This window comes from Acomys russatus, chromosome 1 (assembly GCF_903995435.1).
Source record: "Acomys russatus chromosome 1, mAcoRus1.1, whole genome shotgun sequence".
Taxonomy (NCBI): Eukaryota; Metazoa; Chordata; class Mammalia; order Rodentia; family Muridae; genus Acomys; species Acomys russatus.
This window is the reverse complement of record NC_067137.1, coordinates 84246382-84262843: the sequence shown is the minus strand read 5'-3', so window position 1 is coordinate 84262843 and position 16462 is coordinate 84246382. Positions and strand designations below refer to the sequence as shown.

At 41.9% G+C, this 16462-nt stretch overlaps 1 protein-coding gene across 1 annotated transcript in view; it reads right to left on the bottom strand.

Moving 5' to 3' along the window:
* Positions 1–16462, bottom strand: part of Syt16 (synaptotagmin 16) — a 241820-nt gene that overhangs the window by 76436 nt on the left and 148922 nt on the right. The window contains exon 3 of the mRNA XM_051147612.1: positions 13128–13968. Within this exon, the coding sequence (XP_051003569.1) occupies positions 13128–13650 (523 nt within the window). The 5' untranslated portion in view covers positions 13651–13968. The remainder of the gene's footprint in view (positions 1–13127; positions 13969–16462) is intronic.

The window sequence follows — 16462 nt, the reverse complement described above, 5'->3', positions numbered from 1 at the left end:
AATCCTAAATTACTTAGTGTCACACTTTCAGGTGTTTAGGATCTAGACTTCTATCTCTAGTAGGAAGAATTCCCATCAAGCTCCAGAGCCATACCAAAGACTTCCTTTATGAAATACCTTCTTGGTGGAGAGATGAGAGCCCACTGGCTGCTATCTGTTACTACATGTCCACGCTGATTTACACAGGTTCCTGTCCAGCTCCCTCGCATACACCACTCCCTTCAACGCAGTCTCAGAACTGATGTTAGAGGTATTCTAACAGTCTTAGGAACTTTTCGATAATTCTCAGCGGCTCGTAGGATAAAGGCCAAACTCTCAGCACAGAAACCACAAGGTCCTGAGCTCTGGGCCCCGTGACCTGGGGATGTCAGCCTGTCTACATGTTCGCATTCATGAAAGTTTACGGTTTCCCACCCCCGGAGTGCCTTTCTCCCTCTTTCCATCTGTTAAGGTCTGACTCACCCACACAGTTCACAACCCTGGATCATCTGCTCTGCAGATCCGTATCTGCTCACCTCTGACAAGACGATGATCTCAGACTTTGCCATATGTGTGACTGCAGCATTTCGCAAACATGCTAACAGGACTGGGTAGGTGTGGCCTCCACGGGTTTCAGAACTCTTTACGGGGATACTGACTGCTCATTCGTCCATCCCTCATCCAGACACCTCACCCAACTGAATAAAGTTTACGTCAATCTCGGGGCACAGTGCTCCACAAACCAACTTAAAGCTCCATCTTCTGTTTAAGAAGCAGAGCATTGAAAATAAGGTGTCTCCCCTTAAATAAGAATAAAAAATCCAGATATCTGTGAAGTGATATGTTTGATTAAACTTATCGGACAGAGGAGGTCATAAAGTAAACAACTAATCTTAAAGGTTAAGAGGAGCTAACGTTTGTGCCAGTCCTTGCTGGCACCGCAGATGCTGGTCAGCTGGTGAGGAGAGTTAAGCCCCTATGTGCAGGTAATTTCTAAAGGTCAGCCGTGGACTACCACAAGGAGAGAGAACGCATGGCACAAGGGAACACATGTCTATTCTCAGAGTGTACCAGATACCCACAAGAGAGACCGGAAGAGAGCCAGAATGGAGAAGGCGACTGTCGGGCTCATCACGGAGAACAGCGGTGTTAGGAAATGCCCGCCCTGCATAAACATCGTAAAACCCCACTGTCCCTCAAGAAGAGGCAGCAGACCCTGGTGTCCTCAGACCACAGAGAAAGACACTTGACTGTCAACAAACGGAACAGAATGCAAACTTCTGAGGAAGGGCAGAGAGAAAGTGTGCGGTGGGACTATGAAAGAGGTTACACCTGGAAGAGGGACCAGACAGCCGGAAGGTCCTGAGCCCCAGAAACAGGAACAACACGGAGCCTGCGTGAGACCGGAGCAGCTCCAAAACTGGGCAGAGCACTCCAGCTGCCATGCCATAGCAAAATAGCAGATGCTGGCTCAAAACAAAGAGAAGCTACGGTGGGAAGGGCAACACAGAAACCCACACGGGGACACACACACACACACACACACACACACAAGAAAGCCTGACCATGGGCCCAGTTTTAGCAAAACCATCTAGCAAACAAGTCTCTACTCCTCGTTTGTTTGTTTGTTTGTTTTAAGGCACAAATTGAAGGTTTTAAGGCCTGCATTACACTGAAGTTGACAAAACCAAAATGAAAACCAAGCTTGAAGTCTGAACAACTAACTCTGAAATACACTTATGGTGAAGGCCCAACATCGGACCGGCCTATCTATTTTCTTTCCTCACATACCATGTTCTATCTTCAGTCATAAATTATGTAAGAAGTTAAGAAAAACACTATTAAAAGACAAAAATGATCAAGATTCCTAGCTCAACTAGTACTTGAATAGTCAGATGGTGGAACGAGGAACTTGGACTGTGTGGTTTGTATGTTTAAAGCTGTTGCCACTAAAGAGGGTAGGGGGAGAATTCATGTATTGTCAGGAGACTTCAGTAGAAAGGTTGCAGCTATTTTTAAAAATCCAATCAAGTTAAAATTCCAGAAATAAAAGACAAAGTTAGGAGAAATGAGAAATGATGCTCATGGAGACATCAGAGGACTTGGGAGGTTTAATAAATTTGAAAAGAGAGAAAAGACAACCCAAACTAAAACAAAAAGGGGTAAAAAGTGGGGTATACAGAGAACCTCCAAGGCCTACATCTAATGCTGGACAGATGGACACCGGGAGGAAGACCAGGAAAGAACGAACTCGAAAAGCACCTGAGGAGATGACAGACAGATGGATAACTTTGCAGAAGAACTTTTCCCATCTGTGTTGACAGGGCCAAGCTCAGATACCGCCAACAAAAGCAAATACTACAAGATAGCATGCCCATGCGCACTCACACACGCACACAAACTCCAGAAATATGCTGCCGAAAATGAATCTTATGTTTTCATTTTGGTTTGGGTTGTGATTTTTTTTTCCTTTTGAGACAGTTTCTCTGCGTAGCCCTGGCTGTCCTGGAACTCCCTCTGTAGACCAGGATGGCCTCGAATTCAGAGATCTACCTGCCTCTGCCTCCCAAGTGCTGGGATTAAAGGTGTGAGCCACCACCACCTGGGTTGATTTTTTTTTTTAAGAGACAGAAAGAAGGGAGTCTTGTGGGAAAGTGGAGGGAAGGAGAGAAAAATCTGAAGGTGACAGGAAGAACAACAGTGCCAACTAACCAGGGCCCAAAGGGACTTGTTGACCCTGAGGCACCAGGGACAGGACCATGGACAGGACCTAGGCCCCTTCACACATGTAGCTGATGGGCAGCTCAGGCTTCATGTGGGTCCTCTAGCAAGGGGAGCAGGGGTTGTTTCTGACTTAGACTGTTGTCAGTTATTTGATCACTTCCCCCTGGCAGGACTATGTTGCTAGGCTACAAGGGAAGAGGACACGCTCAATCTTGATGTAACTTGATGAGCTGGGGTGGATGGGAACTGGAGGCTCCCCTTTTCTGAGGAATAGTCGGAAAGGGAGGGAGCAAGGGAAGGAGGGTGGGACTGTGAGGAGAGGAGGGACAGGGCTGCAGCCAGGATGAAAAGTAAATAAATAATAACTGAATGCACATTTTTTAAAAGACAGAACATGAAGTTGGGTGTGGTGGTGAGATCTTGGAGAAGATGGGGAGTCTGAAGGCAATCAAAACATGTTGGCTGAAACTCTCAAAGAATAAATAAAAACTTCCCAAAAAGAAGTTTTGTAATGGAAAAAAGACAGGATTACATTCAGAGAAACATCTAAAAATGACAGACACAGAACACAATGGAGTTTAGGGTCATGAAAGCATTCAATGCCCCTAAAACATTCTTAAATAAATGATTATTTTTTTTTTCAGAAAAAGAAAAAAACAAGCTGAGAAAATTCATTAGCAGCATATGTGTACCATAAGAAACGTTTAGGTGAATCTTGCTTCAAGTTGAATGAATGACAAAAGTCACAAAAATATTTTTCAAAGAAAAGTGGCAAATTAAAGCATGCTTCAAGTGGCAGAAATGAGGTAAGTGCAAAATTGTTTTTCTGTTTTAATCATCATGAGAGATAAATGATAGTCTAAAGCTACACAGAATCAGTGTGTTTTCTGCATGAGTGAAAGACAGAAACCTCAACATCAATAAAATGATGGATATAAAAGAATTCTTAGAATATACGCCTACTGCAGCGTCACACTGCACATGCAGCCACGTGATGCCATATCATGATAGACTAAAACTACTGAAAGATGGACCTTTATTTTTTTAAGGAAAACAATCATGCCATTTAATTTGCTTCTCGACCAAAGAACAAAAGATAATAAAACATAATATTTTCATAATATACTTCTTGAAGACATTCATTTAAAAACATTAATTTTTTAAACTTCAAATGTTTATTTAAGTTTTAATTACTTTTATTTTTTACATATACATTTATATTAGTACACATATATACAATAAACCTACAGCAAGAAGAACCACAAAACAATCAGAAATTATATAAATGTTACATTCATAGTGTTTTGTCTATTTGTATTAGGCAAGACACACAAAGATAGGAAAGATGTTTTCTTCAAGAAAGATGTATCTTTACATCCCAGAATGACCTTAAATCTAAATGAGCCCACAGTGCATATAAGGTAGGATTAGAGAAATATTTCTGTCAAAATAGAATAGGAAAAAGTCTGAAAGACGTAAAGATTGAATGAAGGGAATGTGACAGATTTACTGGGCAATACCAGTACCTACATTGATTATAGGCAGTTGATTACAAATACACCCATTAAAGTGAAAAACTTGCAGATTGGGTTAAAATGACCTAAATTTATACTGTAATAAACTTACAATAAATATAAATTAATTTAAAGAATTAAAAAGGACTGTATTGTCCCAGGAAAGATGGGTCAGTGTTAAAAATGCTTTTTCTTCTTCTAGAGAACCCAAGTTTAGTTCCCAGCATTCAAGAGCCACCTGTAACTCTGGCTCTAAGAGACCCAGTACCCTATGCTGGCCTGCATGGGCACTGCAACACACACACACACACACACACACACACACACACACACACACACACACAGAGAGAGAGAGAGAGAGAGAGAGAGAGAGAGAGAGAGAGAGAGAGAGGAGAGAGAGGAGAGGAGGAGGAAGAGAGAGAGACGAGAGCGACCGAGAGAGGAGGAGAGAGAGAGAGAGAGAGAGAGAGAGAGAGAGAGATTTAAAAATAAAAAGGACTATACCATGCCACATTAACTTAAAGAACTGGAGTAGTCAGATTAATAGCAAAGTAGAAGTTAGGACAAGAAGCATCACAAGAGAAAAATGGCACATTACAGAGTAACAAAGACTTTGAATTCTAAAGAAACGTTTCTAAAATGTGTCTATACCAACAACAGAGCTTCAGGCTATGTTAGCAAAAATAATGACAGAAATGGAAATGAAAAATTGCCACATTAACAAGTTGAAATTCAGATTCCCATACCTCTCTTTCAGTAATCAATTGAACAAAATAGTAGCCTCTCCCCCCAAAAAATCAATACATTTAACAAGTATTAGAAAACATGAGAAAGCATCTCAGATAACTTAGCTGAATTATACATTATATTATATTTATTATATTATATTTCTCATGTTATAAAGTTGTATTTATATATTATACTCTAAGAACACAGAATACTGTCTCTTAAAGTACATATAAAATAGTCAACAAGTCAACACACACTCAGGTTAACAGAAAAAATCTGAATGGCTTTCCCCCCAGATCTGGGGACCAAATCCAGGGCCTTCTACTGCTGAGCTAAATCCCCAACCACAAATGTTAATATTTAAAAATTTAAATAGTAAAAAAATATAAACTTGGGGTATTACATAATTAAACTAGGCATCAGCCACAGAAAAATACTTGGAATCTTTAGTGTTTAGAATCTAACCAATATAGTTTTAAATAACCACCACATGAAAAAGTAAGAGTGCATTATAAACTAGTTTAATTCATAATGAAACCAGAAACATTGGTATTTGTTGAATGTACACAATGTATGGCTTAGAGAAGAATTTGTATCTTAAGTTGCATTAAAAATTAAAAACACAAATTATAACCAAAGAATGAATGAAGTAATAAAAATAACAGAAACTAATGAACTTAAGATCCAAAAAATAGAGGTAAAGTTAAATAAAAATAAAAGGTAGTTTCTTGCAGAAAATAGACAGGTTGACAGACAAATCTCTTCCCAGGCAGAAAAAAAAAACATTTTTAAATGCCACTATCTAGATGTTACTTTAAAACCTAAAAACATTAGGTAGTAAAGAAATAGCATAACATAAATTCAATAGTATAAATGAAAATATCCTTAAAAAATACAAAATGTCAAAAATCACTTAAGAAAATAAACTCAAGATAATCTGATATCTATTAGTTAAATTCTTATTCCAAAACCTTCTCAACCCAAAAAGTCCGGGCTCAGAAGGGTTCTGCTCAAACTATGGCACCAGCCAAGGACTATACAGTAACAGTGCAGTAAACATTGAACCCCTGCCCAGATCTAGCCAATGGACAGGACATTCTGCACAGTTGAGTGGGAGAATGGGGACTGACTTTCACATGAACTCTAGTACCCCATATTTGACCACATTCTCTTGATAGGGAGGCCTGGGGGCACTCAGAGGAAGCATAGCAGGCTACAAAGAAGAGACTTGATACCCTATGAGCGTATAAAGGGGGAGGAGGTCCCCATCAGTCACAGTCATGGGGAGGGGGGAGTAGGGAGAAAGCAGGAGGGAGGGAGGAATAGGAGGATACAAGAGATGGATGGGATAACTATTGAGATGTAATATGAATGATTTAATAAAAAAAATGGGACCTCATGAGGCTGAGAAGCTTCTGTAAGGCAGGAAACATGGTCAACAGAACAGAGCAACAGCCTACAGACTGGGAAAAGATCTTCACCAACTCTACATCTGGCAAAGGTCTAATATCCAACATATATAAAGAACTCAAGAAATTAAACACCACCAAACCAAATAACCCAATTGAGAAATGGGGCTTGGAACTTAACAGAGAATTCTCAACAGAGAAATATCGAACAGCTGAGAAACACTTAAAGAAATGCTCAACCTCCTTAGTTATCGGGGAAATGCAAATCAAAACAACTCTGAGATTCCATCTTACACCCATCAGAATGGCTAAGATCAAAAATTCAAGTGGCACCACATGCTGGCGAGGATGTGGAGAGAGAGGAACACTCCTTCATTGCTGGTGGGAATGCAAACTAGTACAGTCACTTTGGAAATCTATCTGGCACTATCTCAGAAAACTGGGAATAAGGCTTCCTCAAGACCCAGCTATTCCACTCCTTGGAATATACCCAGAAGATGCTCCAGCACACAACAAGGACATATGCTCAACCATGTTCATAGCGGCCTTATTCATAATAGCCAGAACCTGGAAACAGCCTAAGTGTCCCTCAATAGAAGAATGGATAAAGAAACTATGGTACATTTACACTATGGAATACTACTCAGCTATTAAAAACAAGGAATTCCTGAAATTTGTGGACAAATGGATTGAACTAGAAATGATCATAATGAGTGAGTTCACCCAGAAGCAGAAAAAGTCAAATGGTATATACTCACTTATATCTGGACACTTACCAGGAAAGTAGGACAGAGGGGAGGACATCCTATTGGGACTCTAGGTGAGAGCAGCATGGGAGAATGGGGAAATAGAAGGATCCAGAGGGTTCTAGTAACCTACAAGAAGAACATTGTGACAGGCAGATGTGAGTCCGGGGGTCCTGCTCAAACTATGGCACCAGCCAAGGACAATACGTGTAGTAAACTTCGAACCCCTACCCAGATCTAGCCAATAGATAGGACATTCTCCACAGTTGAGTGGAGAGTGGTGACTGACTTTCATACGAACTCTAGTGCCCCATAGTTGACCATGTCCCCTGGATGGCGAGACCTGGTGGCACTCAGAGGAAGGATAGCAAGCTACCAAGAAGAGACTTGATACCCTATGAACATATACAGGGGGAGGAGGTCCCCCTCACTCACAGTCACAGGGGAGGGGAGTAGGGGGAAAGCAGGAGGGAGGGAGGGATGGGAGGATACAAGGGATCAGATAAGAATTTAGATATAATATGAATAAATTAATCAAATATATATCTTTTAAAAATCCGGGCTCAAAAGCCTTAATTAGAGGCCCATGAGCTAGCTCAGTGGCAAGGGTGCTTGCCACTACCATGACAATCTAAGTTCTGGTCCTAGGACCCATACAGGGAAGAAGATGGTGTATTCCCCCAAGCTATCCTCTGGCTTCATGTTTGCGCGCTCTCTCTCTCTCTGTCTCTCTCTCTCCCTCTCCCTCACCCTCTTCCTCTCTCTGCTTCCCTCATCTCTCTCTTACACGTACAAGTATATTAATTCCTGGGCTTAATAAATAATAAACAATAAATCTATACAATTTTTTCAACTATAAGGAGGACAAACACTTCTAAACTCATTTCCTGAAGTAAGCGCCACACAGATGTTAAATCGGATAGTAACATTTCAAGAGTGCCTATTGAAACACCTGTACAACTCATTGAACCTGTAGAAATCAAGCTGGCGCCTACCAAGAGCCTCCAGCCCCACAAAACTAGTGTTCATCCTACTGAGAGATGCACTGTATGATACCAAAAGATAAAGGTAAACACTAGCCCAGCTACAAACCATTCAATATGTAAGAGTGACCTGCCTGAAAGACACAACAGTACAATACTGGCACACAGCTTTGTGGGGATAACCAAACAGCACCTGGTTTAAGTGAAGGCCCACTCCATGGCATGGAACGCATACCCAGTGCTGTGTGAGTGACTAAGAATCTGAGACTAGAAAGCTGGAGACGTCAGGGAAATCTAAATACTACTGTTCTTCTGCTAAAGGAACACAGCAATAAAATGACCCATAACGACATTCTGCTGTACTGACAGATGAGGGCTTTGGTCAGCCATCATCAGACAACTTTTCTCCTGCAGCACATGGGAACAAATACATAGACGCATAGTGAGACAATCTCACAGAGTGAGAGAGACCTTGGAACAGTCAGCCCTAAAAGGGATGTCTTCATCAAATCCCTCCCTTCAGCACTCGGGAACCCTGTAGAAGAGGAGGCAGAAAGACTATAAAAGCCAGAGAGTATGGAGGACACTAAAAAATCAAAGTCTTCTAGACCTACAGAACCAGTGGCCGTAAGAACATACAGACTGTGCCAGGATACACAAGGCCTGCATAGATCTGTACCAGACGGTGTCCTAGAGCTAAAAGGAGAAGTGGAAACACACACCTCATCCCTAGCCCAGAAGTTATCTCCAGTTGATAGCCACTTGCAAATGAAAAATTAGTTTTCTCCTAGGGAGTTTCACTACTCTTAAAGGTAGGCCACATTCCCAGCAGTAAAGGCCCAAACAAAACAAAACTATGGCATCTTTGGGGGGGGGGGGTTGTCTCATTTAACATTGCAACAGGGCAGAGGTTTTTGTTTTGCATTGTTTTGTTTTATAGGTCCTTTGCGTGCATATGATAGCTTCCAGTTTATGTTTCTATGGGACTCCTGAACGTGCAAATGCATGCCTCTCTGCATCTATAGACATTCCCTGTGCTTTTTCCTTTGGCTCTTGTTTGATTGCTTTGTCATATTCTAATTTGTTTGTTTTTTTATTTATCTTGTTTTGTTATTATTCCTTAGAATAATCCTTGAGTAGATCCTTAGGACAGATCCTTGTGAATATACATGTGAAGGGAAGTGATAAAAAAAAAAAATGGGAGGTGTAGGGAGAGGCAAATCCATAAGTAGAGTATATTGTATGAAAAAAATCTATTTTTGATAAAATAAAATCTGAGGTACTGGTTTGAAGCTGTCACGGTAGCTCCCCCAGCTTAGCTGGAGAACATGTCGCTGTGCAGACACCTATTGCAGTATTAATGAAAAGCCTCCTCAGAATGTCTGAGCAGCATGGTTCTCTGTATGCATTGCTGAATGTTCACGCCAGCCCTGAGGAATCCCGGGCAGCTCTAGCCCTCCTCCCGGGCTTTACAGCTGCTGCTGTCCTGGTATTGTCATGATTTGTGTGCACAGCCTGATGTTTTCCATCATTGCTGAAAACAATCTCTGTGCCTTCAGTGCCCTCTACTATGGATTGCCTAGTAAACGTGGCCTTCTCAGACCCCCCACGGGCAGGATCAGGATTAGTTTGTCCTGCCATATAGCTACAAAGCACATTTAAGTCTCAGTACGTGTTTACCCTGCGTCTTTGTACACCTGTGTGTGTATCTGTGTTTATGTCTGCTTCTCATTTTAACTGCAAACCCAGAGGGTAGAGGTGCATTTTCAATTTTCCTTTCATTTCTGTGAACACCTTGCAATGACAATTCACCTTCTTGGGTTTTAAAGAGGTATTTGTTGAATTATTTAGAGTCGAATCAAAAATAATACCAGTAACTCGGACTTAGTCATAAAAATTTAAAAAAGGGAGGGGAAACAAAGGAGTACCTGTTGATTACAGTCAAGGCTCCTGGTTTCAATCACGGTACCACAAAAGACTAGTTGACATCGAAATCCCTGATGACAATACATGAAAAGGTCCTCAGCAAAACACTAGCCAGTCAAGCTCATCAATGAATGAAAACAAGAGCATAGCATGGCCGGAAGGATTTTCTGCAAGCTACATTGGATTACTTCTACATCTCAAGGTCAGTCAGTGCAACCTACTACAACACAACAGACAAGAAAGCTCCTGTGGACATGTCAGCTTGGCAGAAAACTATTTAACCAGGCTCCATACTCTCTTCTGACAAACATCCAGTCACGTGGTTCAGACGGGAACTTCTTTAACCTGTGACGAGCCACGAAGAAGCCATGAAAGCTTTATGCCACATTAAGGACTAAGACAAAAATATCCACTCCCACCAGTCTTGGTTACCAAAGCAGCTGAGGAATCCCAGACAGCACCCGCCCTCCCCCAGCTGTGCTGTCGTTGCTGTATCCAGTGTAATCAGACAAGAAAAGGAATAAATGAGTTTGATTATTGGAGTGACATAAAACTAGGGAAAGTGAACTATCCCTCCGTGGACAGACCAATTAACAAACCAGTACATGTGTCCAATAGGGCAGGATTCAGCAATATAAAGGGCCAATAATTGGGCAAATCTCAAGCATGTTACGGTAAGTGAAAGAAGCCAGGTTTGGAAGGACACAGACTTCATCTTTTCACTGAGACGACATTCCAAAAGCACTAAGAGTGACAGACAGACAGACAGACACACACACACACACACACACACACACACACACACACACACACACACAAAGTACCAGCTCGGGTTTGCCATGATGTGGAGATAGAGAACAGGATGACCTGCACAAAGAAGGGCAGGGGACTCTCTGAGATGCTGAGAGTGCTCTGTACCTTACTTGTGGCCATGGCTACAAGATGCTCTAAACGGTAACAACACAGTAGACACAGGTAAATTTCATCTCGTGTAAATCATGCTTCTAACGGGAAATAAAGAACAAGTGTGTTCTAAGATCAGAACACCTAATCTCTGCGTCTTCCCAGACGCGGAACATAGGTTATGTTATACAGCGATAAGAGTAAGAAATAGCTACATCTCAGAGGGGCATAGCTCACCCTCTGCCAACTCTTACCTCACAGCTAACATGGCTCTCACCAATGCGAGTGCAAAGGGAGAAGCTACACCACACCCTCCATCATCTGGCTGGAAGGTTGGGTTTAAATAATGTTGGTTGGCATTCATATTATTTTCTCTTTAAAAAAAATTTTTATTACTTAAATAATTTATTCAGATTACATCTCAATTGTTTTCCCCTCACTTGTATCCACCCATTCCTCCCTCCCTCCTGCTTTCACCCTATTCCCCTTCCTTAGGTGTATGACCGAGATGGACCTCTTCCCTGACTATATGATCATAGGCTGTCTATCAAGTCTCATCTTGGCAACTTGTTCATCCTTTCTCTGAGTGCCACCAGGCCTCCCCCACCACGGGGAAGTGGTCAAATATGGGACACCAGAGTTCATGACATACATATTTTACAGTTACAAATATTAACAAAAAAATCACTATTTAGCATCTATTAAGACAAATTCACATTGATTTCAAATACAGTTCAAAGTAGGCAAGAGTTTCCTAAAACCAGAATAAAATTTCTTTCTGCTCAAATCTAAAATTTTACCAAATATTTTACAAATAATCTTAAAGGGCTCAAAATTAAGGTTGTTTGTAGTTATTACTTCAGAAAGAATATTAGCCTGCCTGACTTCACCAACTCATTCTAGGATTTCATTCAGTAAGAATTAAGAAAGCATTGTGGGGGAGGGGGAGGGCTCGGCCAATAAACTGCTTGGTGTGAAAGCATGATGTTCTGAGTCTGTATTCCCAGGGCCCGTGTGAAAAGCTAGGTAGGGTGTGTATTTATAACACTAGTACTGGGGTGGGCAGGGACCAGAGAGCATCCGAGGGACTTGCTCATCAGCTAGTCTAGTCGAATAGACAAGCTCCAGATTCAGTGAAAGACCCTGTTTCAAAAAAGAAAGTAGAGTGCAGCTGAAGAGGGCACTCGGTGTCTGGACCTCTCCACATGCAGAAGCACACACGCACATAACAACACACACTCACACATGCTCACTCAGGAAGAAACAAAAGCGTTGTAAAGAGAGTAAGATATTTTGTTTCCTTAAACCCCAAGATCCCACGTGTCTGGTAAAATCTTTACCTAAAGGGGTGACACTATATGGAAAACAAATATAGACAAAATGGTACCCCAGAAAGGATTAATGACTTTGCCCGGTATGAATAATCTACTATACGCGTTGACTACGTATACGCACATGACACATACACACATGACACATGTGTCCCACCCCCTCACCTCAGCCTACCATTTGCCTCTATTTCCATGAGCGCTCTACAGGCTAGAGGATTAGAGCCATGGAAAATTTATGCTGAAACATATGCTAGATTCTTTCCTGGAGTTAATTACATTTGTATCACACCCATGGTGCTTTTATTAAAGCCCCGCTCTGTGCTCAGTTCTGACAACATGACGTGTCATAGGCAACTTTAATGAACTGTGTCCTTATCACTCTATCCGATCTCAGAGATCTCCCATCTACTGTCAGCTCAGATCACATCCTAGTGAGACGCTGTGAGGAGTATTCTTGGAGTGTTATCAACTGCAAATTCTGCAACAAGTATGGCTGTTTGCACAGGATTTCACGCTGAATAATATAGTAACATCTAGAAATTCCTAACCTAGAGGGAAGGGGGGGGAGAACATTTTTTAAAAGATATTTTAAAAACCATGGCATGTGCACAGGGACTTCTCAAACAGAACCCTCGGGTTCATTTTAAGCTTTTTCACTTGCTCAGAACTATTATTTTGAAATATGGAGCCCAAACACAGATCTCGTAAAGCTTCATAGGATAAAAATATTCCTATGGATTGTATCTCTCAATCAGAAGCCAGGATGATGGGATGGTAAGTGGCAAAGAAAAAGGAAAACCAACGTGATACTTAAAAATAAATCAAAATGGAACCCGCCAAGGCTTCTAGAAGGGCATAGAGACAGCAGTCCTGAGCAGCTTACCTTGCTCTTTTCCATTAACTTTTGCTAAAGTGCCAGGGAGCTGGGCATCAAAGCCATGCTGAAGGCCACATCTCTTCCTCTCAGAGTGATGTTCTTCCTCGGCAATAGAAGAAAGCGCACGTGGGGGCTTCAGGCCAGCTGGGGTCTGATTGGGCCACTGGGCTATTACAGAGCATGAGTCGTCGGCTTGCTGACCGAGTCTGGGGCTTGCTGTTTGCCCAGAGTCCTGCAAATCACTATAAGAGCATGAGAAGTGGTCCTCTTCAAGAAACTGGGAGTTTGCCTCCTCAGGACTCCCATCATTGTCCTGCTCTCCATCTTCAAGGTAGGTTTCCTGAATCTGAACAGCACCCAGGTCCTGTTCCGGCTTGTCACTCAGGGCCGAGTCGTGTTTGCTAAGAAGAACCAGTGAAGCAGATAGTGCATCCCCTGCTTGCTGGAGAGCTTCATAAACTCGGGATAGCCAGGAAGACAAAGGCTGGAAGAAGTGCTGAGCATCCTGAGATGCCATGGCCAACACCATGGCCAACTCCCTCGTGTCTATGGCGTCCACTCGTAGACTGCTTCTTCCAGAGCTCTGTACTCACGTGAAATACAGAACAGGCACGATGAGAAATTTAACTGGAGGTCTCTCTTTTATATAGTGGGCAGAATGTTGTTAGGATACACAAAAAGAAAACATGCGCAGTACATGAGCACCGTTGACAGTAAGTAAAACCAGGCAGCATGCTGGTTCCTGCACCAAGGTCTATGGAGTAGGTCTTTGCAGGGAACAGAGCAAACGCGTTCGATAGAGTGGTCTCTTAATGGCTGTGACCATTTCACTCTCAACACTTCTCAGCTGAAACAAAGGAAAGACATGCTTACACCTGTTAATGTTACAACTGTCAACCCACGACCAGACACCTGTATTCAATGTCAAGCAGCATTTGGGGGACAAAAAAAAAAAAACTATACTGAACTCTTATGATGGCTAAATAAAAAAATGACCCTGAAAATCCAACTGTGGGTTCTCTCCACGTTGGTACACCTCCTAACACTCACACACAACTTCCATTAGTAGGCAGGGATTCTAGTCACATGGACTGAGAGAACTCTGCTCTCCACAGACCAGCTTAACAATGTGAAAGGAGTAAAGGGATCCATGGGAACAGCCAGTGGGGCGTGACGCTTCAAAATGCAAGCAAAGCTGGAGGTTTCGTGAACAAACATGCAGAACCCAGAGAGCTGACGAACAGGCATCTCTGTTTTGAGACACAAAGGTTTATCCTCTCAAAGGAAATGTGTGTCTGGATTTTAAAAAGCTTCCAACAAATCTTAAAAATAGAGAGTTCTTCAGTTTTATGCAATCTCTAGAAATGATGTCTATTCTTGGGGGGAAAAAAATCACTGAAAATATGTGCATGGCAAATGGATCATCTAGTTTCCCGGAGACATAGCCTTGGTATCTTTTGCCTTTGTCTCTGTCCCCATCTCCTGAAGTGAACCCTCTTCAACTTATGTCTCTTCTGAAGCATACTTCATCGCACAAGATTCATAGTCTGAAAGAGGTAGCTCCTGGACATCCACAGAAAAGCAGGACACTGTGATGGCCAAAGAATACATGGCTATGATTTTATGTGCATATGCAAACACAAACCTAGGCAGACTTATATGTATCTAGGTATAGGCATACCATTGCCATTGCAGTATATGATGAATGTTATTGTTCCTCTGACAGCAACATGCCCCCCTCAGAGTCACTTCATTCCTGAAATTTCAACCCTCTTAATCTCAGCCTTTAGTGCTTACATTCTCTTAAATATTTCTCATTAGTGACTCATATACGCATTGATTCATTCAGTAAACCAATAACAAATACTAAGTATCTATTAAGTACTGGGCATAACGCCAGGCATAAGGTAACCCTGAGGCCTCTACCCTCGTGGAACTTTCATTTCAGTCAGTTAAAGAGAAACTGAGCTCTCTGCTTTCTCCTCTGAGACTGACTAATTCATGTGTCACTCCATAGCTCTGGGCTTCTTCTAATGGTCTGGTTGCAGTCACTCACTGCCCCATTGCTTCTTCTCATCCTTCTTTATCCTATTCTTTATCCTATCCTTTATCCTGACCCATCCCTATTCTTGCTCGTTTCTTTGGTTGGTTTGGTTTGATTAGTTGGTCAACTGGGTGGTTGTTTGATCTGAGATAGGTCATGGGTCCTGGGCTGATCTTCAACTTGCTATATAGACAAGGATGACCTTAAGCTTGTGATCCTCATGCCTTCACATCCTGCACACTGGGATTGCAGACATGCACCACTATACCTTGTTTATATGGGGCTGGAGACCTAACCCAGGCCTTCTGTGTTCCAGGAACCATGCTACCAGCTGAGCTGCACCCCAGCCTCAACTTTAAACTTTTACAAACCTAAAATACACATCTCCGGTCCTTAGCTTGGTCTTTCTTTTCTTACTCTTCTCACAAATCCAACTCAGTGTCATGCAAATGTTGGTAGTTCTGAGTCATCTAGTAAACTAATAAAACACATAGAGGCCTAGGCTGGCGGCAGGAATAAGCCCAGCCAAGACTTTGTCTATTATCTTCCTGGGAAGGCCAACCCCCTGTTAAAGGTTGGTTTAAAAAAAAAACTGATGTAAGGACATAGCTCTGTGGTACATGTTAACATGCCATCAGAATCTTAAATTCAGTTATTTCAAACCCAGAAAATCACCTCTTTCTCTCAACACACTTCCCTTCTGTTCCTTCCAGCCGGTCCTCCCCTTAGTTTTCTCTCTGTGAGTGAATGCTTTTCCCATGCTCCCATTCTCTCATATCATTCAGGCTCTTCTCTTTCCCAGCTCCCATCAAACCCTCTCTTACCCACAGCTAGACTTCATTTGGGTTTACTGCCTTCTGACCCTGGGACAGAGGCTCCATGGAGAATGAAAGCCATCTACTTTGTTCTGTCTATCTCAGTGTCCAGAAGCATACTGAACACATGATAAGCAAATCAGTAAATAAATTCACAAGTCTCATTATAATCATGACTGGAACAGTGCTTAATAGAAATTATATATGCAATAATTTTGTTTAAAGTAATGCATTTATTATATAATTTTAAATACTGAAAGCTATGGTGAAGATCTTCAATCATGTTATTACATTTTCTGTTTAGTACATTGTCCTGTCAGCATTTGCTCCACCCAATTTAACAATCCACCATTTTGCATTGCCTTCACTGCAGAGATGATGTCATTCCTTTTACATTTGATCCAGAAAGTGTTTTGCCTAAGCTATAGTGCTTTAGGATTTTGAGACCTGGGAGTTCTCTTAGAGATATCAGTGGCTTCATC